Genomic DNA, 26,068 nt, shown 5'->3' on the forward strand with positions numbered 1-26,068 from the left:
AATATCTATACTATGCACCACCAACATCCAAAAAGATCAGTAGCTTAGTACACCCTATCTCCAAAAATGGTACCTTTCAAAAGCCTACACCTAACCCCTACTCTAGCCCCTACGCCCTCTGCTTGGCGTCCACTTAGAGTCTGATTTCTCATCATCCAAATCTGAATCCCGCTGAACTGTCGGCTCCTCTGAGGACTCCGGCTCGACATCGATCTCAATTGGGTGGTCTATATCACCCGACTCCGCTGGAACCTCGACTCGCTCCTCCTCAACTGGCTCATCATCTGACTCGTCCTCTGGCACAAACTCGGGATCATACTCTCGCACATACTTTGGCTCGTCCTCGGGTGCGTCCTCTGGCCCCACCTCTGGGTCTTCTTCAGGCTCATTTTCAGGCTCTTCTTCCTCTGGCTCTTCCTCTGGTATCACATCAAGATCCACATCCATGAGATCATACCCCGCCTGGGATTCTTCCGGCTCCGGTTCATGCTCGGCCCCCGACGGCTCAGGTGCTGCAGGCGCAGGTTGAAGTCTGGACTGTGCCAGGCTAGTCTCTAGGCTCGTCATCTCGCCATCGGGAGGGGGTATGGCTGAGGGGTCCCAATCCCCAAGTCCATCAAAGGGGACATCGAAGCCACAGACGGGGCCAAACTCATCCACCCCGTCTCTAAACATCCAGGCAGTGTACGTGTGGGCTTGCCAGAGGGGTAGTCCTATATCTACCCAAACTACCGTAGTATGCTTCACCCAAGTCATGTTCTCATCTATAGGGTATTCTACAATGCTGTGGTCGGTGTGCATCGGTACTCCAAAACGCTCAGGTGGCGGCGGTGGGAGATTCATTGCTCAGGCCGGGGTTCTGAAATTGTTGGTTGAAACAACCATGAGATCACATCTCAGCAAGCACACACCCTAAATCCCATCTAGGCTATCACGTACCTCCAGACGACCACAAACACAACCACACTCAGCCATCACATAGCAGGCACACAATTTATACTTACCTGGGCCTTTCCAGCGTACAACCTGCACGTTAGCCACAGTAGTATACTTTTCAATCACATGCACGTTCGAATTACATTTCACGCATTCGTTCCTGCTTTATCACATTCTTTTCACCCAACTCGCTAGTGACCCGCGTAATGGTACCGCCTCAGGGATTTTCGTAACCTCATGCATGACATTTCACACACTTTCTCATTCAGTTACTCGCTCGATTCTCTCACCAACAAGCCCAATTACTAGTCGATTAAATCCGGCTCATGCACGCATCCAACTCCACGCATTTCACATACTCAGATAATGCCCAAACAGGGCTAAATTGGCGATCCACGGAACTCAGCCCATGCGTGCACACAACAACTCATATTTCAATCAAATATTTCACAAACTAACGAGCAATCACGGCCGCCATCGGGCCCACAATCACAGCCACAAATTCAACATTTCCACGCATATTTCAAGCCATAACAAGCACCACAACATAGCCACATCACAACACATCAAACCGACACAAATCGTCTCCAAATCGGACCATATGCCCGTCATTTCATTTCCTGATTTTCCAGCATCTAACTCAGCACCAAATCAGCCCCGAAATCATCATAATTTCATTCATAAACCAGCCATAATTAGCTCCCAAATCGGTCCACTATTATAACTACTAAACAGCCTCTAATTAACCCCTAAACCGTCACCTATCAACCCGATTCAGCCCTAATTTGTCCGTCGATACCCGAAATCCTAAATAGAGTTTAGGGCGCGACTTACACAAACTCTAGACTTGCTCGGCTAGAGTGGGAAGGGGGCGGCCTCACTGCGGCACGCGGCGGTGGCGAGCGGCTGAACGTCGGGCGACGGCGGCTTCCTTGGCCGCGTTTCACGGCCATAAGGGGAGAGAGAGAGATCGCCGAGAGGGAGAGGGAGAGAGAGAGGGATGGCGGCGTGAGGGCGCGGCTCGGTAACCGAGTGGAGGCGATCGGGCGGACGGCGGCGCGGCAAGGGGTAGAGGGCGGCGATCGGTGAGGGAAGAGAGAGAGAGTGAGTGAGCCGAGAGAGGGAGAAAGTGAGGAGAGAGAGGGAAAAATAGGCTTAAATAATCCAAGCCAATAATTGATGTCCCAAATGACCATCTTGCCTTTCTCTCACAAATCCAATCAACGGCTGAAATTTGTTCTTATCTTGATATCGACGATCCCGATCGAATCTTTTCCAAAATATCGAAGGGCAATTTGGGAATTTCTCAAAAAGTCCAAGGGCAAAATTGTCCAAAAATCTCTATTTCTAAGGCTAGGGTGAAATGACCAAAATGCCCTTCCCAAATTACATTGGCCTTAATAAATTTCCAGGGGTAAAATGGTCATTTTTCATTTCTCGTCGAAATTCAATTTTTCTGAAGGATTCGGACAAATTCGAGGCTACCCGAGCAAATGACAACATCGTCCAAATGATCCGTCGTGACTTTCTAAATTTCTAATGCTCAACTTGGTCTCTAATTAACGACTAAGTTCTAAATAACGTAACTTGGGCATATCTCATACTAACGGGTGGCTTTTGGGAAAATTCGCATTATTGACCCGTGGCCGATACTAAATCAAGCCACGTTCAAGTTCACTCGGGTCGTGACAACTTCGGTTGTCACTTAATCGCGAGGATCGATCGCTAGTTCCGACGGGCACGATCGTTTGGTATAGATTTGGGTCATTCGTTAATTCATTTCGTGGTCAAGCGGAATCACCTGCGATCCACTAGTATGATAATGGCGAACTGATCCCTAACTATCTTTAGATCGGCCTACATAGGCTCAAAATGTCACCTCGACGATTTTCATGATCGAAAGTCGGTTCACGATCGAGTTCTTTGGTCGCGCGAATTTAAATCCCTAATTAGCCTTTCCCTAACGGTTAGTATTCTCAAAGTGATCAATTCTGGGCGAGATTTAACTACAAGCACGTCCATAAACTATTCATTTCATAAATTCCAAGTGGTTCAGATGTCAGAATGTTACATTTTTGGCAAAGAAAACAACATATAATAGATCTACCTTATGAACCCAATTTCCTCGAAAATCATATACCTACTAAGGCTAGACCTACACAAATGAACCAAGAAGTCTTAAAATTCTGCCAGGAAGAAATACAAGAGCTTCTAAATAAAAGATTAATTAGAAAAAGTCAATCTCCATGGAGTTGCTCTGTTTTCTATGTTAATAAAAATGCTGAACTAGAAAGAGGTGTACCCAAACTTGTCATAAATTATAAACCATTAAATATAGCCCCTAGATGGATAAGATATCCAATTCCAAATAAAAAAGATTTGTTAAGTAGACTTTGCAAAGCCAAGATATTCTCCAAATTTGACATGAAATCAGGATTCTCCAAATACAAATTAGCGAAAAGGATAGATATAAAACTGCATTCATAGTTCCCTTCGGACAATACGAGTGGAATGTCTTGCCATTTGGTCTAAAAATGCTCCCTCTGAATACCAGAGAATAATGAATGAGATATTTAATCCTTATTCTGATCATATCATTGTTTACATAGATGACATATTAATTTTCTCCTCTAATATAGAACAACATTTCATACATATTGCTTCTTTTATATCAGTCATTATTCACAATGGTTTAGTTGTGTCACCAACAAAAGTCAATCTTTTCCAAACTAGAATAAAATTCTTAGGCCATCATATGCAACTTGGAACCATCATCCCAATAGAAAGATCTATACTTTTTGCTGATATATTCCCTGATGAAATCAAAAACAAAACACAACTACAAAGGTTCTTAGGAAGCCTAAATTATATTCTTGACTTCTTTCCCAAAATAAATATCATATGTAAACCTTTACATGATAGATTAAAAAAGAATCCCCCACCTTGGACGTTCATCCATACCGAAACAGTCAGACAAATAAAAACGCACATTAAAGAAATTCCTTGTATTCATTTAGCTAACCTATTTACATTCAAAATTGTTGAAACAGATGCTTTTGAAATAGAATATGGAGGAATTCTCAAACAAGTCAAGAATAATAAAGAACAAGTTGTTCAGTTTATTTCCAAACACTGGAATCAAACCCAACAAAATTATTCTACTATTAAAAAAAAGATTTTAGTCATTGTACTTTCCATATCAAAATTCCAAGGAGATTTGTTGAATAAAAAATTCCTCTTGCGTATTGATTGCAAATCAGCAAAAGATATTTTACGAAAAGATGTTTTAAATATAGCATCAAAACAAATCTTTGCTAGGTGGCAAGCCATACTTTCCATATTTGATTTTGATATAGAATTTTATAAATGGTTCTTCAAATTCATTACCTGATTTTCTCACAAGAGAATTTTTACAGGGGATACAATGCAACCAAAAAAGCCCTCCAAAGAGGGAAAAGGCAAAGCCAAAGCTGAAAACCCCAAATACTTAACTCCCATAAAATCATAGTTAGATACAGCCATCTCCGAATCTCCAAAACCCATAAAACCAAATACCATATCCTCCCTTGCTAGAATAGCCGAAACACTTCCTAATGACAGTCCCGAGAAAGAAGATATCATGTTCTTACTCAAGAACATGAAGCCAAGACAATCACAACCATCACCGTTACCCATAGAGGTATATACAAGAACTGCCACATCCTCCCTGGCTCCACAAAAGCCAAAAGGATTTCAAACCATAAAAAAGGTTTTAAGCGAGGTGGTTATTGCACCACAGGCAACCCCTCAAAAATCAAAATTTTTTCCAAAAAAAACAAATTTCAAAATATAATCACAGTAGAAGATGATTTCTACCATGAAGATCCAATAAATTTTGCAAAAAATATATTTCCTGATAACTGGCTTTTCAAGCCCCACCATACAAACAAATCCCTTACCTACTACGAACATGTATTAGTTGACACAGAATCAGCCAAATTCACCCATTTCCAAAAAGATTCAAACGAAATCCTATATTTCATCATTGCCATAAACAGGATAATACACCCTTCTGAATAGGAAACAACACCTCATTCCCATAAAAAGTTCAAACCAGAAAACCATTCTACTACATTTGCTCCTTCATATACTTATTGAGACTACCAACAAGCTTGGTGGAACACCTTCTTTAGACAAAATAAAGCCTACAAACACACCTGGCTTGTCTTTTTCTCTGAAATATTCCAATCCCATAAACTTCCAAATTGGTTCAACACTTGGTGCAGCAATTTTGGCCCCATAGAAGAAATCATCCATCCAAGAATCAAATCAGGATATACTCTGTTTAAAGAAAACTTTAAACCATCCATATACGAATCCCGATTCCCAATTCTCATGCATTACTTCATAAACTTCAAAGTCTCTGGGAATTCGATTATAATGGATCACCAGAAAACCTTCATATACTAGTTCTAATCCGGAAATACAAAACAAAATGGTGGGATGGATTCAAATTTGTACATCGCACCACAGAATAGTCAATTCGCAATTGGCTAATAAACAGAATCCCTATCAAAATACAGAGCCCATCCAATTTGTCCTTCTTACAACAAAAGTCTAAGTATATAGCAGCAATGGTAGCAGTACAAGACCAAACACAATTTGTTGCCATGCTAAAACATATCATAGCAGAGATAGAAGGATCTCAAGAAGATTCGTCCTCACACCTTAGTGGAAACACTAATGAAGATGACTGCTATGGAATAGACCTTGGTGCAGACGAAGAATAAAGCCACAGACATATAAGAGGCGGAACACTATAGCAGAGCATGCCCCAACAACATATTGTTCATGACCGTACACTGTTCACTTTGTACTGTTCACTTCGCTATAAATACCCGGCCATTCTCACATAGAAGGTAGGTTTTCATTCTCCCATTTCCTCTCTTCCACTCTCACATCTCTCATTTCTTCTTTGAAGCCTCCTCGGACTTGAAGCACATTTTCATATTCGAGTATCCTTGATCACAGTAAGTTTTCGAAAACACACTTTCGAATACTTTTATATATACCGAGTGTAAGGATCTACTACTCACACTTAGTAGTCAGATCTAAAACATTCCATATCCAGAAACAAGATTATCAACTCACATAGTTGTTTAATCATCGTTTCTCCTGAAAACTAGTACTCCTTCCAAATTTCTGTCTGTTTTTATATATATACCACCTGCATGGTTGGTTTTAGTTACTTTACATTCTGCAACTTTCCATTTCATGTAATTTTAGTTCTGAACTTTCAATATATGTAACTTTCCATTTATATTTAATACAAATTCATACCACCTACATGGTTGGTTTCATTATTCTACTTTTTGTTTTATATATTGCTTACGCACTTCTTATAATTTATAACTCTCGCACTTTCAATAGAGCTTTTTCTTACTCATAAATGTTCGAGATTATATTAAGTTTAATCTTCATATATACGTCATTCCTTTACTTAGTGAAGTTCCTATATACAATAACTTTGACTCTAGAGTTATTTTATGACATCATACAAACCTTTAGAGAACTTTCTGAGTTCTTTAATTACTTTAGAGATATAGAACCTCTAGATTTCTTTCATTCAATTAATAAATCAAATAAATGTAGATGCTTCGAATAATAACGAGAATCTTCTCATCTTACTTCTCTTAATAAATCCTCCGATCCTAACTCCTTTATGGTATTATATATATATAGATAACCTTAGAGTAAGCCATAAGCCGGAGAAATTTCACCTACTTTACCCAACAAAGTTGTCGTTTCCATCTTAAGGAGTATGGGATTTGAATAAATTTAGTGGGAGATTCTATTTCATTCAAAAGACAAAATGAAATAGTTGTTAAGCGACAACGGCTAACAATTTATTTTTCTGCATAGATATTTCATTACTTTGAAAATGGTTACTACAAACCCACTTGCTGTTATACTAGACTAGAATTGCTTGACAGGACCCAATTACACTGACTGGGTTAGGAATTTGGGAATTGTTCTCAATTTTGAGAAATCTGATATGTGATTGATCAGAACATGTCCAAATCCTTTTCTACGGGTAGGACACAAGAGGAGCGCAAAACTTATGATAAGTGGCGTGAAGATATCCTAAAGTTAGGTCATACATGCTTGCTTTGATGAATAATGAATTACAGAAGAAGTATGAGCCCATGGAAAGTGCTTGGTCGATCATCTCGCACTTGAAGGAAATTTTCAACGAGAATGATTGAATCTCTAGGTATGAGATATCTAAGTGATTGTATCATATGAGGATGGCTGAGGGATCATCGGTAAATGATCATGTTCTAAAAATGATTCGGCATATTGAGGAGTTGGCTAAGCTAAATTTTATTATGGATAATAAATTAACTATGGATCTGATACTCCAGTTTTGCCCGATTCCTTCTCTCGATTTGTCCAGAACTTCCACATGCATAAAAGATGGAGAAAACTCTTGTTGAAATATGCGGTATGCTGGTGGCTTACAAAAAGGAAATGCACAACACAAAGCCCACTGTTATGGCTATAGAGTAAGACTACTTTGAAGAAAAGGAAATGGAAGAGGCCTATAAAATTAGTTTTACATCCAAGGTCCAAGACTAAAAAAGGGAAATGTCATTACTGTGGCGTCAATGGGCACTAGAAGAGGATTTTTAAGAAGTACCTCAAGAGCTTGAAGGTCAAGCTGAAGAACTAGCCTTGTGAAGGTATGGTGTCTATGCTTATTGAGACTAACTTACGGTTGGTTCTGAATCCAGCTTATATGTTCTAGATTCAGCTGCAACTTCACATATATGTATGTCTTTGCAGAATCTAGAAATAAGCAAGATGCTGGGGCTAAATGAGATTGTCTTGACATTTGTAAATGGAGCAAGAGTTGCTGCATTAGCTATAGGAACTTTTGTCTTTGCCCTCTGGGCATATATTGGTTTTAAATAATTGTCTGCATTATAAGAATGTGGTTCAGAACCTCATCTCTATACCTCATTTGAGTAATGAGAATTATGGATTTTCTTTTACTAATAACGTATGTTCCATTTATCACGATAAGAGATGTGTTGATTCTGGTTTGTTAACCAATAATCTTTATACCATTATAATGTTTGATGATGTGATTACAAATGTCAATAAGCAAAATAATATAAATGTCATAACCAATAAAAGGCCTAGAGATAGTCCAAACCCGAAATATGTTTGACATCTTCGATTAGGTCATATTGGAGAAGATAGAATCATCAAGTTAGGTAAAGATGGATACATTGATCCATTTGGCTTTGAGCAGTACTCATCTTGCTAGGCATGTCTTCTAGGAAAAATGACAAAAGCGCCCTTTGTAGAACATAGTGCGCAAGCTGCTGACATACTAGATTTGATATATACGGATGTATGTGGACCGCTTAATGAATCAGCTAGAGGTGGTTGTTCTTACTTCATTACCTTTACTAATGATCTATCATGGTATGGATATATGCATTTAATGAAGTATAAATCTGAATCCTTTGAAAAGTTCAAGGAATTCAAGGTTAAAGTTGAGAAACCAACGGGAAAGAGTATTAAAGCTCTTCGATCTGATCGATGAGGTAAATACTTTAGTGCTGAATTCCAAAACCATCTTAAAGAAATTGACATTTTATCGCAATTGACACCTCCCCGAACTCTAGAACACAATGGTATATCTGAGAGAAGAAATCACACTTTATTAGATATGGTGTGATCTATGATCGGTTACACCGATTTGCCTATATCCTTTTGGGGATATACTCTTGAGACAGCTACATATTTACTGAACAGAGTGCCGACCAAGTCCATTCCAACTACGCCCTATGAGATATGGCATGGTAGGAAACTGAGTTTTAATCATATTAAGAGTTGGGGTTGTCCAGCTTATGTTAACAAGCTGAAAACGGACAAATTAGAGGCAAGATCTGAACAAGGTCATTTCATTGGGTATCCAAAAGAAACTCTTGGATATTATTTCTATTTCACTCTGACCAAAGAGTTTCGATCAGCAGACATGCTTCTTTTCTGGAGAATCAGTTCATCCAAGAAAGTGGAGCTAAGCGGAAAATAGATTCACAAGAAGAAAACAATGGAGTAGTAAACGATCAGGTTTAGACTTAGATCTCATATTCAATGGGAGGTTTATATGTGGACTTCTCAGGAGGAGTTTGAGAATGTCTTGTGCACCCATTTGTTATGGATGCTAGATTGAACATACTAAACATTTGTCCATTGTGAATGACAACGATCAATCTAGAGATCCTAACATCTATGAGGAAGTGATGTCTGACATCGATTTCTAGTAAATGGCTAAAGGTCATGAAATAAAAATTGAATTTAATGTATTCCAACGATGTTTGGACTCTCATTGACCTACTCGATGGTATTGTACCAATTGGCTATAAACAAGTCTTCAAGAAGCAGATGAACGTTGATCGTCAAGTTGGAACTTACAAGGCACGGCTGGTAGCGAAAGGATATCGTTAAAAAGAAGGGATTGATTATGACAAGACTTTCTCGCTGGTCGCCATGCTAAAATCTATTTGGATCATGTTGCACCTTGACTATGATATTCCAAATAGATGTCAAAACGGCTTTCCTAAATAGGTTCCTCATAGAAGGCATCTATATGGAACCACCAAGAATTTTTTAATCTAATAATGGTAATCAAAATGTGTGCAAGCTTAAGAGAGTTATTTATGGACTCAAACAAGCCTCCAGAAGTTGGAACATCCATTTTGATGATATAAAAAATTCGTTTGATTTCATCAAAAACTCATATGAGCCTTGTGTATATAAAAATGTTAGAGGGAATGCATGTATGTTGATGACATACTTTTGATCGGGAGTGATGTACCTATGATATCATCGATCAAACTACTCTTGTTACAGAAATTCTCCATGAAAGATTTAGGAGAGGTAACCTATATTTTAGATATCAAGATTTATAGAGATAGATCGAGACGACTGATTGGCCTTTCACAATCTACGTACATAGACAAAGTGTTAACACATTTTAACATTGAATATTCCAAAAGACAATTATTGCCTCCAAGGAATGAAATCCATCTTTCCAAAAGTATGTGCCCCCAATACTCCTGAAGAGAGAGAGCAGATGGAAAAAATACCTTATGCATCAACTATTGGTAGCATAATGTATACTATGCTATGTACGAGACCTGCTATAAGCATTACTAGCATATATCAGTTTGATCCGAGCGAAGAGCACTAAATAGCAGTCAAGACTATCCTGAAGTACTTATGAAGGACTAAGAATCTATTCTTGATATATGAAGAATGAGAGTTTAAAGTTGAAGCATATACTAATTCTAATTTTCAATCAGATCCTAATAATTATAAGTCTACCTCTGGGTATGTCTTTACACTTAATGGTGGTGCAGTCGGTTAGAAAAGTTCCAAACAGAGCATAATTGCTTATCCCACCACTGAGGCAGAGTATGTAGCTGCTTCTGAAGTAGCAAAGGAAGCGACTTGGATGAGAAATTCGTTTCAGAACTTAAAGTGGTTCCTCGATTGAACAGCCGATTACATTATTGTGACAACAATGGGGCAATAGTTCAGGCTAAGGAACCAAGGTTTCACCCAGAATCCAAGCACATTGAGAGTCGCTTCCATCTCATCAAAGAAATTGTTGGGAGAGGTGATCTCACATTGCAGAAAATAGCTTTAATGGAAAACATGGTGGATCCCTTCACTAAAGTGTTGCCACAATCTTCTTTTGAAAGACACCTAAACAAGATGGGTTTGAGGTACGAGAAAGTTTGGCTTTAGTGCATGTGGGAGATTGTTGGCTATATGCCCTAAAGCAACCATGTAATACTTACGTATTAGGGATTTCAGTTGTATTATTTAATGACAAAGACACATTCATTCATTGTCCCATTATATGAATGAGCCCATAACATCAGTTGCGACTGAACCTATTCTTAAGGTGTTAAGAATATGTGTGATAAGTTCAAAGTTAGACCGAGTCTTTTAATAGTTCCCGATCGATGGATTGTTGAGAGGATATTGATGATCCTGTTAAGACCGATGTGTTCTCAGGCTTCACTATTGAGTATTGAATACCTAAAAGAATAATGAGTCACAAGTCATTGGGTATTGTGATACACGAGCTTGAACACAAGTGCTTGTATCGGACAAGTTCACTGAACATAACATACTCAAAATGATTAGCAACATAGAAGTTTTTAGTAGGGTTAATGACTAATCATTCAGGCTTTAGTCTTGCATAAAATCCTTACATCTGAGTAGGGATGAGCACAGTTCCAAGGTAGAACTGGAAACCGAAGAATCGAACCAGCGTCCGGTTTGGTTCCCGGTTTTAGGGTGGGAGGTTCCAATTTCCGGTTCCAATTTTTAGGAACCGGGAACCGGACTCAGAACCGGAACCGGAACCGGAACCGGAACCGGAACCGGCGCTCTCTCTCTTACTAAAACCCCTAACTTTCTTAGTTTCTTCCCAAATTTCCCTCGCTCGGTCACTCTTCCATTGCGCTCTCTCTCTCACGACTCGACAAGACCCTCTCGCCTCTCCTAGCTCCATTCGGCATCCGCCTCGACTCTTCCTCTGTCTTCATCAACCGCGGTCCGGCTCGTCTGCAGCGGAGGTGGGCTTCGCTTCAAGGCTTCACGCGACATCCTCTGTCTTCGTCTTCATTCGGGCTCACGTGCCGCCGCACGAGCACCCTCTTGAGCACTCCGCCTCGGCTCTTCCTCCTCTCGTCTCTTCGTAAGATCGGCACCGCTTCTCGTCGGACATGGTTCCTCTCCAGGCAAGGTTCGTGTCAGTCTTCGAGTTTGTTTGTCTCTGTGTTTTTTCCAAATTCCGTTCGATTGCTCTACTGTAGAGGTTTCTCTGAGCATCGATTTGGGAGGAAACTTGTAGCTTGCGGACATAACTTCCTAGTTGTTTGCTTGGCCAGTGTTGTTTGTTTGATTCGGGAGGAAAATATTTTGAGTGTGTCTTAAGCCTTTGGGTTTGCAAATCCTTGCCGATCTTTCTTTGGTCATATATGCTCTTCTTTCCTTGCATCCAGCAGTAGATGTGCGGCCATGTATTAGTTGATACTACAATAAATGTCAGTGAGTGTATAAAATGGTCATTCTTAATCATGCGAGAACATAACAGAAGAATGTTTGATGGAATTGAAGCTTCCGCTTCTACGGTTTTGAGTTTTTCTCATTATAGCTTTGGTTGTCTTCTTCTTCTTATAGTGATAGAAGAACCTTCAGAATGGCACTACTTTCCTTCAGAATTCTGTAAAACTCGGCCTTATTAACAAGAATTGGAAGGAATCAATAAACTCGTCCTAATTTTCAAGTCTCTTAATTTATTTCTTTGGCAAAGGCCAGCACTTGCACTGGCACTTTTGTGCTTGGGGAGCTCCAAATGGTGATGACAGAGAAATTTAGTGCTTCTTGGATTTCACTAGCACTCTTATATTTAAGTTGTGAACAAGGGTCACCTTCATTCATCTCTCAATTTTACCCATCATAGAATGTCTAAATATTTTTTCCAGAGCTCCTTTCCCTCTCTACCAGTTTCCCCCTCGTTTCTATTCTCTGGCAACTCTGTTTGTTGGCTTTGCCTTGCAAATGATAATTTGAAATTTGCCATATAAACTTGTTTCATGAATGATATGGTGGCTGACTCCTATTACAAAGAAGAAGAGAAAACGTTTCTGGTATAACAAGTCTAGGTAGTAGTTGCTCCAAAATAAAAGAAGTCACATGCACAGTGAAATATGAGAGCTTAGACCGGCAGTCTTGTCAATTTTACTAGCAACATTCTTTCAATTACAACCAGGCCTTTTCCCATTTCAAGGATGGATCTGGGGATGCCATGGAATCCAATGATGTCCAACTACTTGAACTGTTCAGGTTGTTGGTTGATCCTTGATACTGCCAAAGGAAGGAAACACATTATTTACTGATGAGTCATCTTACAACTGCTGTTTCTTGACCTTGTTTCTTCCGATGGAAAGCAGATAAACTATAATTGACTCATCGGCAACGTCTAAGTTCAAATAAACTTATTTGTTTGGAAATGTTTTAGTTTATCTTTTATGCCAGATCAGAAGTGATTTGAGAAGAGACTAATCTATGCTCGACTATATATCAAAGTCGATGTGATCAAATAAAACTCAAGCAGATTAATCCTTAGCTTCTGTAAGAGTTTGCTGTGTAAGAACTTTTCCTTGAATAAACTAGTGATGCTTATAGGACAACCGAGAAAAGGTTTTCTGTTCACATGGCTTCTTAAGCTTCTTTGGATGAGCAGACCTAAGTGAGGAAGGTCATTTCCTAATCTGGTTTAACTGTTGCTTCTTACCTGTCACACGAAGTCTTCTCCTCTCTCTTCAATCAAATCAGAGCTATTACAATCTTGTTATGCATCCTTATAAATTGGTCCATTTTGTAAATGTGTCTGCTCACAAATTGAATGACTCTTCCATTGGCCTCTAGTTTGCAGTTGGATATAATAGAAGAGGACTTGAAGAGATGGAGTTGAAGAATTCAAAAGATAAATATGATGGTTTTGATTTACGACCTTTGTTGGACCGTCACAAATGCTCTGAAGTCGTAACTGCAGCAGTTAAGGATGCTATACCATATTCAATTGTAGATCTAAAAAACCCTGAGGTAGAGCTCCCCCCCCCCCCTTCTCTCTCTCTCTCTCTCTCTCTCTCTCTCATGTTTATCTGACATCTTTTATTGTAGATTTCTGTTCTGGTTGAGCTGCTACCCCTTTCGGCTGTTTCGAGCGGGTTGAAGATTAAGATTGAATTGGGTGAAATAGGTCCGTCAGCATTGCCCTTTTCTTCCTTCAACTTCCTATCTTAGTTTTAGTGCGTAGTTGCGATTTTCATTATGTGCGCCGGTCTCTTTGATGTTGCGGATGGTAATTTGTTCTCGTGTTGTTTGCTTGGCCAATGTTGTTTGCTTGACTTATCAAGATAACATGTCAATGGAGGTGGAGGGATGTGAAGAGATGACTCCGATCACAGAATTGGAATTGTCGGGCGATGAAAATGAAGAAGAGCCATCCCACACCATGAGTGCAACAAACAAGGTACTTGGTCTTCCTCCTTGTGATAAGAAGTATACATCCAATTGTTGGAATCATTATGAGATAATCAAAGATAAGGATGGAAAAACATATCAAGTGAAGTGCTTTCATTGTAAGTCTTTGTTAAAGTACCGTGTTGCTAACGGTACTTCCGCAATGAGGAAGCACTTGACAACGTGAAAGAAATTTCCTCGCAATGTAGATAAAAGGCAAAAATTCTTTGCACCACATAATGTAGACGTGACTGGTAAGGCAGTGGGAGATTCGAGTACTGGTAGTGTCTTATCGACATGGTTGTTTAATTAAGAACATTCTCGGGAAATGCTTGCTCGGTTCATCATAATTGATGAACAACCTTTTTCCTTGGTTCAGCGTGTCGGATTTCGTGAGATTGTCACTGAGTTACAACCTCTCTTCAAACATTTATCACGCTTTACAGTGGCTAGAGATTGCATGAAGCAGTATTTCTGTAAAAGAACTTATTTGAAGACTTACTTTTGTAAGATTAATTCTAGAATCGCACTTACGACTGATACATGGACTTTCATTCAAACTTTGAATTATTTGTGTCTCACTGCACATTTTATTGATGAAAATTGGAAGTTGCATAAAAGAATCATCAATTTTGTGGTGATGCATAGTCACAAGGGTAGGAAATTGGGAAAATAGCGGAGAAATGCATCTTCGAGTGGGGAATAGAAAAAAAGGTGTCCACAATCACCATTGATAATGCTAGTTCGAATGATGTTGCAATTGCTTATTTGAAGGAAAGACTTTCAAGAGAAAGGTTGTTCATCTTATATGGTAGTGTTTTTATACATGAGGTGCACTGCTCATATATTAAATTTGATTGTTAGAGATGGCTTGACTATAGTACGTGAATCTATTGCACGTAGGGGTGAGCGGTTCCAGGTTCCGGGTAGGTTCCGCCTGGAACCTGGAACCTATCGTTGGGTACAGGTTCCTTATTTTTTGGAACCTAGAACCTACCCGTCGAAACGTGAAACGTGGAACCTGGAACCTACCTTGTCACAGGTTCCAGGGTCGGTTCCAGGTTCTAACAGGTTCTTTTTACCGGACCATAACAAGGATAGAGCAGAAAATTAAATTTTGGCCTTCCACTGGACCATAGTAAGTGATTATTTACGCAAGCATAAGATGCGAAAAAGATCAAATCAGCTAATAAAAATTTGTCATCTGAATCTCAATCATTCAAAGTACCACATGATCGGAGAACCAGCTACAAAGACCCAGTAAAACCACAAAAGACATGGAAACTGTTTCCACAACTTCAACCTCATTTGTCTTCCAATGCTTAGCGATATTCTCAGATAGCGGATCATTGGGGTTTAGAGCGCGCAGAAAAGCTTGAATGCTGCAGAACAGTACATCAGAAAACACTTCCATCAGCTATTGTACAAAAAATCCAACGTAAACATGCCGAACCTCAATTCCAAATACTGTAAACTTACCATTTTGCATGACAAACTCAAACAAATGCTATTGCATTAGCCTCCATAATAGATAAAGGGAGAGGGATGCTGTAAGCCAGCAAAACTAAGATCTACATCTATAACAATTTGGTAGATCTTTTGTGCTCCTTAGCTATTTAGATTGTTAGAGTGCCAATGCAGCCTATTCAGTCCCTTTCCAGAAGTCTCAAATATGCAAAGGGAAATCACTAATATACCTAAGAAGTACAGTTCGAATCTGTAGTGCAGGACTCCACTTGTCTTTCAAGATGTCGAGGCATATCCTACCAAGCTAATTAAAAGAAAAATCACATTAAGAATCAAATGGATATTCCAGCCAAAAAAAGAAAAAAAAGTTGTAATAGTACCTTTTCAATATTGGGATGGTATATTTTTGTGAGAAACCTAACCTGTGGCACAAGTAATGATTAGAAGCTAAACCCCACGAGTCACCACTATTTTTGGATAAAGCAGTTGAAAACCTCAGGACAAATAAAAACTTCAAAAGTACTTAAGTGAAGACCCAGGAGTCAGCAACGCTGGCAATGTCCAGCTTCATCTGAGAGTTATCTAAGCAACCATATGCATATGTTCACACAACCAATCAAATCAATCAGAATAGCTAACAGATGAACCGTAAAAAGAGTTACTCGAACAAGCAACATGCAGACTGGATGGAGCCACTCAGCAGTCAGAATGAAGCGAAATCCAATATGACCTACAGCAGTAAGCAAATCAATTTTTTTGCCTGCCACCTGAGGCAAATCCTACTCCACTTTAAACATGGTTCACCGCGGACAACTAAAGCTGCCCAAAAATCAACAACCCCTTGGAAACATCTAAGGAAGACCAAAACGATTCATAAAAATTGACTGCGATTGCTAAACTTTCTAGATAGCAGAAGTAAGCAAAGAGTCGAGGCACAATTCTGACAGAAATGCAAAGGCTCTAGAAACAAGAGGAAAGCCATTACCCCACCATGAACTCGAGAAAAAAAGAAAAAGAGAGTTTGAAACAATTACAAAGGGAAAGATGAATCAATGTCCTATTCATCTATTTTTTTTAGGTAAGCAAGTTACTGTCTTTAAACTAGCATGTAACTTTCATTGTCAACACCAAGGCATTAATTGATTATGTAGCTTTCACAACCCATTTACAGAGCACTTGCAATCTAGCACCTTTACTTGATTGAGATTCTGTGCTGGAAAGAACCAAGCAGCAGATACCATGACAACAGAAGTTACTATATATTGAAAGAAAAGACCGTGCTCAAGTGAAAATTACCTAAGGAGCAGCCACAGGATATTCTTCAGGCAAAAACAACTCTAGTTTGAAAACTCCTCCTACAAAAAGATTGCAAAAAGACAAGCAAACAAATTAACTAAGAGATTAGTTATGACAGAACAAATTTTTTAGGAACCGCCGGTTTGAGTGCAAGTTAACTAAGTTAGATTCTCCATCAAATTTTTATTTAAAATTTTCACCCATACTTGCAGAAAACACAATTTAGAAAGAGCTTTCCAGCACCTGCTTGATATTTTCCATTTTTAGTTCATTAATCACGGCTATATATTCGCTTTTACATAAATGGCTACCATGAAGATAGACATGCACAATAAATTTAAGGGGAACAGAAGAGGTAACTCACAATGAATGGAATGAATGCTATCCAAAAGTATGTATGCCAGCCTGCACAAAGAAAAGTAAAAAGTAGAGGTCACGTGATAACAATCACAACATCCGGCCACACTCAAATACAGAAACTACGCAAAAGGCACTGGTGAGAAAATAATATGCATTTACAATAATAAATTGGACCCAGCAAGTCTATGGTTTTCAACATGGCACTTTTATACACTCAAAGCAGATGAACCTCAAAAGCATCACTAAAATATTAAATATTGGCATGCATATCCATGAAGACAGGCATGGCGATAAATAAACAATTTCATTAATGCAGATTGTTATAAAAGAACACTTCTGGCCATTAAAGCAATAAAATAAAATAAGTATTAGAAAGCCTCACCACATATATTCATTCTTCAACTGGTAAACTCTATTTACCGACGATAATCTCCTCATCAAGACAATTCATATCTATAAAAAAAAACGAGACTAAATTAAATATTCACTTATTAGATATATAAAAGGAATTACAATATATAAAGATATAAACATCACTTACCCAACTCAAATTTTTCTGCATTCTCGATACACTCTTCAACATTAATTGACACACGAATGGCTCTCAACCAATCTTGAGTGCAAATCAAAGCTTCTACTACTTTGAGTGTTAAAGAACTTCGAAAGCCATCAAGCACACGACCCGATGTACTAAAAGTCGACTCTGAAGCAACAGTAGTTACGGGAATAGACAAAATATCTCGAGCCATCAAAGATAGGATCTTATATTTTGAGCCGCTAGTCTTCTACCACATCAAAAGGTCAAGATCAAGAATATTTTCATTTTTATCCTGAAGATACCGATCAAGCTCAGATTTGTTATCATCGCACTCTGTTTGATTCGAGTGCATAAAGGATTTCCAAAAAGCTTGGGGGTCATACTTCTTCTTACCTTTGTTACCACCGACATCGGTATTGGAACCACTACTACTTGCACTCAAATTTTGGACACCAAAATTTCGATCACTTGCAGCAAGAGAATATTGCTCATAAAATTCATACAAACGCTCCAATGCATCATTCACCTTATAATGCATCTCATTAACTTTTGATTCATCATCATAAATTTGTCCATACAAGAAATTCACATAATTCAACTTGGCTCTAGGATCCAACACAACCGCAATCAACACCATCATATTCACTTTATCCAAACTCCCATAATATTTGTCAAATTTTTCTTTCATTTTCCTACCCATAGTTTGAAGTTTAGGATCCGAAGCATCTGCCGCCACATCGTTTAGATATTTATACAAAAAAGCTATCCCATCAAAGTAATCATTTGAAGTAACATATGAACTCCCCGACATCCGATTGGTGGCATCATAGAATAGTTTTAGAAATTCCGAAAGAACAATGGCATTTTTCCAATCATCATCTTTAGGAAGATCATCATTAAGCTCACTCACAAAAGATGGATCGTCTTCTTCCATCCTTTCAAAAGCTTTTCTGAATTTTATGGCGGTGTCTAACATGTGGTAAGTGGAGTTCCATCTAGTGGCAACATCAAGAATAACTGAACCCTTGTAGGTGATCCTTTCACCCTCAATGCAAGATTTAAATGTGTTGGTCCTCATAGGAGAACTCCTCACATGCCTAACCACATTTCGGATACGTGCAATAGATTCACGTACCGTAGTCAAGCCATCTTTAACAATCAAATTTAATATATGAGCGGTACACCTCATGTGTAAAACACTACCATCTAAGATCAACAACCTTTCTCTTGAAAGTCTTTCCTTCAAATAAGCAATTGCAACATCATTCGAACTAGTATTATCAACGGTGATTGTGGACACCTTTTTTTCTATTCCCCACTCGAAGATGCATTTCTCCACCATTTTCCCAATTTCCCTACCCTTGTGACTATGCATCACCACAAAATTGATGATTCTTTTATGCAACTTCCAATTTTCATCAATAAAATGTGCAGTGAGACACAAATAATTCGGATTTTGAATGGAAGTCCATGTATCAGTCGTGAGTGCAATCCTAGAATTAATCTTACCAAAGTAAGTCTTCAAACAAGTTCTTTCACAGAAATACAGCTTCATGCAATCTCTAGCCATTGTAAAGCGTGATAAATGTTTGAAGAGAGGTTGTAACTCAGTGAAAAATTCACGAAATCCAACACGCTCAACCAAGGAAAAAGGTTGTTCATCAATTATGATGAACCGAGCAAGCATTTCCCTAGAACGTTCTTGATTAAACGACCATGTCGACAAGACACTACCAGTACTCAAATCTCCCACTGCCTTACCAGCCACGTCTACATTACGCGGTGCAAAGAATTTATGCCTTTTATCTACATTGCGAGGAAATTTCTTGCACGTTGTCAAGTGTTTCCTCATTGCGGAAGTACAGTTAGCAATACGGTACTTTAACACAGACTTACAACGAAAGCACTTCACTTGATATGTTTTTCCATCATTATCTTTTATTCTCTCATAATGATTCCAACAATCGGATGTATACTTCTTATCACAAGGAGGAAGACCAAGTACCTTGTTTCTCGCACTCATGGTATTAGATGCCTCTTCTTCATTTTCATCACCCGACAATTCCAATTCTGTGATCGGAGTCATCTCCTCACATCCCTCCACCTCCATTGACATGTTATCTTGATAAGTCAAGCAAACAACACTAGCCAAGCAAACAACACGAGAACAAATTACCATCCGCAACATCAAAGAGACCAGCACACATAATGAAAATCGCAACTATACACTAACACTAAGATAGGAAGTTGAAGGAAGAAAAGGGCAACGCTGATGGACCTAATTCACCCAATTCAATCTTAATTTTCAACCCACTCAGAACAGCCGAAAGGGGTAGTAGCTCAACCAGAACAGAAATCTGCAATAAAAGATGTCAGATAAACATGAGAGAGAGAGAGAGAGAAGGGGGGCGGAAGGGAGCTCTACCTCGGGGTTTTATAGATCTACAACTGAATCTGATATAGCATCCTTAACCGCTGCAGCTACGACTTTACATGTCCTTTCAAAAGCAGTTGACTGTTTGACTGTTCTCTCTGTGACTCGTCAAAAGCAGCACATATTTCCTTTACAGCTTGGGCAAAGTACTTGACTGTTTTACCTTGACATCGGGCTGCCAACCTAGTCTCTGTCTCACTAGTGAATATTTGGATATCCACAGGAGCAACAAAAGCTCTGTGACGCCAATAAATGAAAAGATGACCAAATTACAAAATGGTATATGAAGCCATACAACAAGTCGAGGGTAATTTATCAGACTAAAAATGAATTATAAAACATTGGAAAGAATTACATTAACTTCACCCGTACTATTTTTTTTTTTGAAAACCATAAAAGTCTAATATAGGTATTTTAAGAGCAATTTAGCTTGATAAAAAGATATACTAAAAGATTGAAATACCACATAAACCAACAAGATGAAAAAAAAAAAGGCCGTTTAGGGAGGGGGGTTTTATTTTGCTGGGTGACCCAAATGCAACTCCCAAAGCCTGCTTTTCCAGCCAACATGAAATAAAATCACAATTGTTGCACTACATACCAAGTAAATGGCAAACACAATGTGAGCACGGGAACTTTAAGAGTGATTGACCAACTTACAAGGACAAGTGCTTTCATAGAAACTTCACTAGGACAACAATGACATAATAAATACTAATACAAAGTATGACGCATTTGTTATAGACACCGCTCAGTTTCAGTCCTATTATGCTCAAACCACTACGTTCAAAGAAGTAACCACCTTGTGATAGCGTTTTCACAGGGTATTTGCCTATCCATTGATCCTGTATGTGTGTCCACACCACAAAATAATTGGACTAAATTACAAAATCCAACTTCATTGCCAAAATATGAGTGAATCACAGATACTAAAACATGAAGCCAATGTGGGCTTTAAAAAATCTGATGGTTTGCATTTATTCAAAGACCTACTAAAGATTTTCCCCAAAGTGGGGTTGGGATCCAAAATCATAAATAACAAAAATGAAAAGCAAATGGCAAAGCGATCAAAGAGACTTGGTGAGAAAAGAAAAAAACTCAAGAGGAAGACGCAACAATTTAAGCAGGTAAAAGGAAGATCAACAATCTGACCAAAAAAAAAAAGGGAAGATCAACAAGAAAAAGTGGAAATCACCTTAAAAAGACTGACAGAGAAATCTTACCACAGATCCCTAAAAAGTTAACCTTGTTAAACATACTATTTCCAAAAAATTTAAATTTTACAACTTGCAGTTTCTAAATATCAAATCCACGGTGTGTTATTAGATATGATCACCACTAATACAAGTGATTGCAAATGTAACAGCCTAGCAGGCTCAATCTGTAACATTTACTTTACATGTCCTTTCATCTTTATACAGTATTCCTTTACCAACAGACTGTAGCCTGTAGAGGAATTGCATGGAAAAGAAGACAGCTCTTCATTTGTATCTAAAGTGCAAAGATGAATTTTGACTCACACTTTGATCTAATGGGTGACTTCATTCCACAAGTCAAAAGCTCATAATAATGACTAAGGCTAGAGTACAACCTACTTTTTCTATGGTTCATAAAAAAATACTTCCTATGGAACAACAGAGATATACTTTAAAAAGAAAAAATCAAAAGCATGGCATAAGGCAAAATGCTAGAAGGAGATTTTAATTAACAAATTGTCCTCTCATTCTTCTGTCTGTGCTAGTGTCTGCTTCTTTAGAGAAGAGGGGCATGAGGGACAGGAGTAGATGAACTGGGCCAGCCTATATATCAAATAACCTTAAGGTTTACCAAAGAGAGAGAGAGAGAGAGAGAGAGAGAGCTGCTCATGAACACAACACTTAGTTACTGCAAGAAATGTAGGAACGAATACATAAACCTAAATAAAGCCATTAAGCTAAATACTAAGACATAAATAAACAAGTACCGCCACCAGCTAGTAGAGCTTACGTTTTTTGTATTTCAAAAAGATGCACAAAGTGCTTCTTTAGGTCAGGAGTCTGTTGCCAATCCTCTGGCTTGCTAATCTGAAGACACAAAAGCAATTATCATTCACAGAGCAACCATCATACAAAAGATGCGCACCGCATCCCACTGAGATGATCAATATAATCAATGTATCTATGCAGTATCAGACTTCAAACAGAAACCATGAAGACAAAAAGCTACTTTGGATCTAACTGAATAGCCCAGAGGCAAACCTAAATCACTAGTGAGCCACGAGGTAAAGCACGAAAAACAGTGCTTAAACATGCCAATTTAGTTTTGAAAACCCAAAAAAGCAAAATTAAACCTCATTCGCCTCTATTTCCAACTAATCCAAAGAATCACATACATTCAGAAAGGTTCACTTCCGAAGTGCCCGGCAGAAACAGTACACAATGCGAGCAAGTAAGAAAATCGAAAAAGACCAGCCTCCCCAAACACAACGGCCGACCACCTATTCACTTCATAACATAAGCCGAATTAAATTGAACTAAACCATTTTCCAACCGCGAGAAGGCAACAAAAAAAAAAGACAGAAAGTAAAAACTTGCGCTTGAACACCCAAACAGAAATGAGAAAACACGAAACAATCAAAGGGAATACAGAGCAAAAAGCGCGAACCTTGGCAGGCCAAGCAGGGTGGTCCTTAACTTTGGCAAGAACGAGATCGCCCAAACTCAACTGACACTTACTCTTGGCCTTGCTCGCTCCCTTCTTGCGCCCTTTAGCCAGAATCGAAAACCCTAGAAAAAGCAGAGACCGCGAACGAGCCAGACCGCGGTTGATGAAGACAGAGGAAGAGCCGAGGCAGACGCCGAATGGAGCGAGGAGAGACGAGACGATCTCGTCGAGACGTGGGTGTTGGGAGTGGGAGAGAGAGCGCAATGGAGGAGTGAGTCGAGTGACCGAGCGTGGGGAAATTTGGGAATAAACTAAGGAAGTTAGGGTTTTTACTTTTTAGTAAGGGAGAGAGCCGGTTCCGGTTCCTATAGGAACCAGGAACCGGAACTGGAACCGACGGTTCCTAAAAAAATGGAACCGGGAACCGGAACCTCTCACCCCAGAACCGGGAACCGAACCGGATCCGCCGGTTCGGTTCTTCGATTCCCGGTTCTACCCTGGAACCGTGCTCACCCCTAATTGCACGTATCCGAAATATGGTTAGGTATGTGAGGAGTTCTCCTATGAGGGCCAACAAATTTCAATCTTGTATTGAGGGTGAAAGGATCACTTACAAGGGTATGGTTATTCTTCACGTCGCCACTAGATGAAACTCCACTTACCACATATTAGACACCACCATAAAATTCAGAAAAGTTTTTGAAAGGATGGAAGAAGACGATCCATCTTTTGTGGGTGAGCTTAATAATGATCTTCCTAAAGATGATGATTGGAAAAAATGTCATTGCTCTTTTGGAATTTCTAAAACTATTCTATGATGCCACCAATCGGATGTCAGAAAGTTCATATGTTACTTCAAATGATTACTTTGATGGGATAGCTCTTTTGTATAAATATCTGAAAGATGTGGCAGCGGATACTTTGGATCCTAAACTTCAAACTATGGGTAGGAAAGGAAAGGAAAATTTGACAAATATTATGGGAGTTTGGACAAAGCGAATATGATGGTGTTGATTGCGGTTGTGCTAGATCCTAGAGCCAAGTTGAATTATTTGAATTTCTTGTATGGACAAATTTATGATGATGAATCAAAGTTAATGAGATGCATTATAAGGTGAAGGACGCGTTGGAGCGTTTTGTATGAATTTTATGAGCAATCTTCTCTTGCTTCAAGTGATCGAAATTTTGGTGTCTAAGATTTGAGTGCAAGTAGTGGTGGTTCTAATACCGATGTCGTTGGTAACAAAGTTAAGAAGAAGTATGACCCCCAAGCTTTTCGGAGAACCTTTATGCACTCGAATCAAATAGAGTGTGATGACAACAAATCTGAGCTTGATCGGTATCTTCAAGATAAAAATAAAAATATTCTTGATCTTGACCTTTTGATGTGGTTGAAGACTAGCGGCTCAAAATATAAGATATTATCTTTGATGGCTCGAGATGTTTTGTCTATTCCCGTAACTACTGTTGCTTCATAGTCGACTTTTAGTACATCAGGTCGTGTGCTTGATGGCTTTCGAAGTTCTTTGACACCCAAAGTAATGGAAGCTTTGATTTGTACTCAAGATTGGTTGAGAGAGATTCGTGTGTCGATTAATGTTGAAGTGTGCATAGAGAAGGCAGAAAAATTTGAGTTGGGTAAGTGATGTTTTTATCTTTATATATTGTAATTCCTTTTATATATCTAATAAGTGACTATTTAATTAGTTTCTTTTTTTTTATATATGGATTGTCTTAATGAGGAGATTATCGTCGGTAAATAGAGTTTACCAGTTGAAGAATGAATATATGTGGTGAGGCTTTCTAATACTTATTTTATTTTACCAATACGTAAATTAGATATGGATTGTCTTAATACTTTGATTTTCTTTGTTCTTATTTTTGTCCATTGTTGAAGGAGCAGCTAAGGTCGTGTTATGTGTGATTCTGCCAATGGTTTGTGCGTGCCTTTGACCTCATGGATGTTTAAAGGAGAAAGAAATTTAATGGAGAATATGCCAAAGTGACTATGGCATATAAGGATCTTTCTCGGTCTATTCTATACATACTGTCAGTATTTGCATGTGACTGAGTTTCTGCTGACATGTTGGAGCTGGTCATTCCTGTGCATCATTCATGTACGAACTATACTCGACTTGTAAGATAGATGAGTTTAAGAGGAAGCGAGACTTAGGTTATCAATATAATGCAGAAGTACATATTTGGATTCAATGGATTTTCAACAGAGAAATGAGTAATAGGCGTTTGGCAAGGTGAAGAGAAGTCAACTTAGCTGCCAAATGATCTGCTACTAATCATGATGGATCATGGTTTGAAAACATGGAACAACTAGGACACTGTGCTTATGATAAGGTTTATTTTGTGTGTGAATTACTATTCATACAATATCATTGACTTCAAGAGGGAAATTTTTGAAGAATGACTCATTTACATTTTCAAGCTTGTACTTCACCGGTCTTTATGGGTAATAGAGAAAGGTTGGAAGAAGCACACAGATGCGATGTTTATATATTCTAATATCTCCCTCACGGCCATGGATGACCAGTTGCTGGCAGTTTTGTGATTGTAGTTTCCAAGAAGTCGAGAACTCCAAATTTTTTAGAACCTTATGCTAGTCTTCCTATTTTGTTTGGCTGATAGAAAATTCTCCGTGCAGCATGAATTTACCGTAACGGTCAAGTTTCAAATACCTAATAATATTGGAACAAGGATCGTGCATGGACAAAAAGTTCACTCTGAATGCTATACAATCGAGTGTGTCATTAGTAATTATAGGGAAAATTGCTCCTTGGCGTCCTATTTTCTAAAATGATCAGGGATGGTGCTCTTATGGTCATGTTGGGTCATTTTTAGCATGGTTTACTTCATTTGCATTATTTTCAATCATGTGAGTCATTATACATGTGTTTTTATCACTTGTGAATGTGAATGCTCTCTTACGTATTGTCCCCAGGATGATTGTTAAGTTGACTGTGCTCTGTTTGCTATCTATTTGTGATATAACCTACCTTAGTGTTTCTTATCTGCCTGTAAAATGTCGGAGTGCACCCGCTGTTTCATGTTTTCAAAAGTTAGGTCATGGTTAAAAGTGCGTGCAATCTTGAAACCATGATTGATCAGACTTTTGTGAATCACTAAATCATGTGCATTTCCACCTTTTGATAATATTTCCAGCTTCTGCTGGCTGTGGGAACCAAGCTGGAGCATGTTATTACACAATTGGCTCATGAAGTTGCTGAAAAGCATAGCGCAATAGTAAGGGAACTAGTTGTTCAACCGTCAAACGAACACTT

The 26,068-nt window shown here is 38.7% G+C and overlaps 2 protein-coding genes and 1 pseudogene across 2 annotated transcripts in view; all 3 read right to left on the minus strand.

Annotated features, from left to right (window-relative positions):
- The window catches only part of LOC115662691 (scarecrow-like protein 9), a 93,308-nt gene that overhangs the window by 22,672 nt on the left and 44,568 nt on the right, over window positions 1-26,068 (minus strand). The gene's annotated exons all lie outside the window — the stretch shown is intronic.
- Window positions 15,225-20,202, minus strand: LOC115688137 (ubiquitin-conjugating enzyme E2 36-like; annotated as a pseudogene).
- Window positions 20,180-24,875, minus strand: LOC115667987 (ENHANCER OF AG-4 protein 2-like). Its single transcript, XM_056313071.1, has 4 exons — window positions 24,824-24,875; window positions 22,776-23,086; window positions 22,119-22,195; window positions 20,180-20,369 (listed from the first exon to the last, which is right to left on the minus strand). Exons 1-4 carry the CDS (start codon window positions 24,873-24,875, stop codon window positions 20,180-20,182), a joined length of 630 nt encoding a protein of 209 aa, XP_056169046.1.

This window comes from Syzygium oleosum, unplaced genomic scaffold, assembly GCF_021117445.2.
Source record: "Syzygium oleosum isolate NSW1041296 unplaced genomic scaffold, Sole_v2.1 Sole_v2.07, whole genome shotgun sequence".
NCBI classification, from domain to species: domain Eukaryota; kingdom Viridiplantae; phylum Streptophyta; class Magnoliopsida; order Myrtales; family Myrtaceae; genus Syzygium; species Syzygium oleosum.

Bases quoted from the DNA above. Each gene is read 5' to 3' on its own strand.
- LOC115667987 (XM_056313071.1), bottom strand. From the start codon at position 24,875: ATGACCAGCTCCAACATGTCAGCAGAAACTCAGTCACATGCAAATACT. The intron at 22,196-22,775 runs GTTCGCGCTTTT...TTGTGTCTTCAG, and splicing joins ACCCTGCTTGGCCTGCCAAG to ATTAGCAAGCCAGAGGATTG. The intron at 20,370-22,118 runs GTAAGCTCTACT...TTGGCGTCACAG, and splicing joins CTTTTTGAAATACAAAAAAC to AGCTTTTGTTGCTCCTGTGG.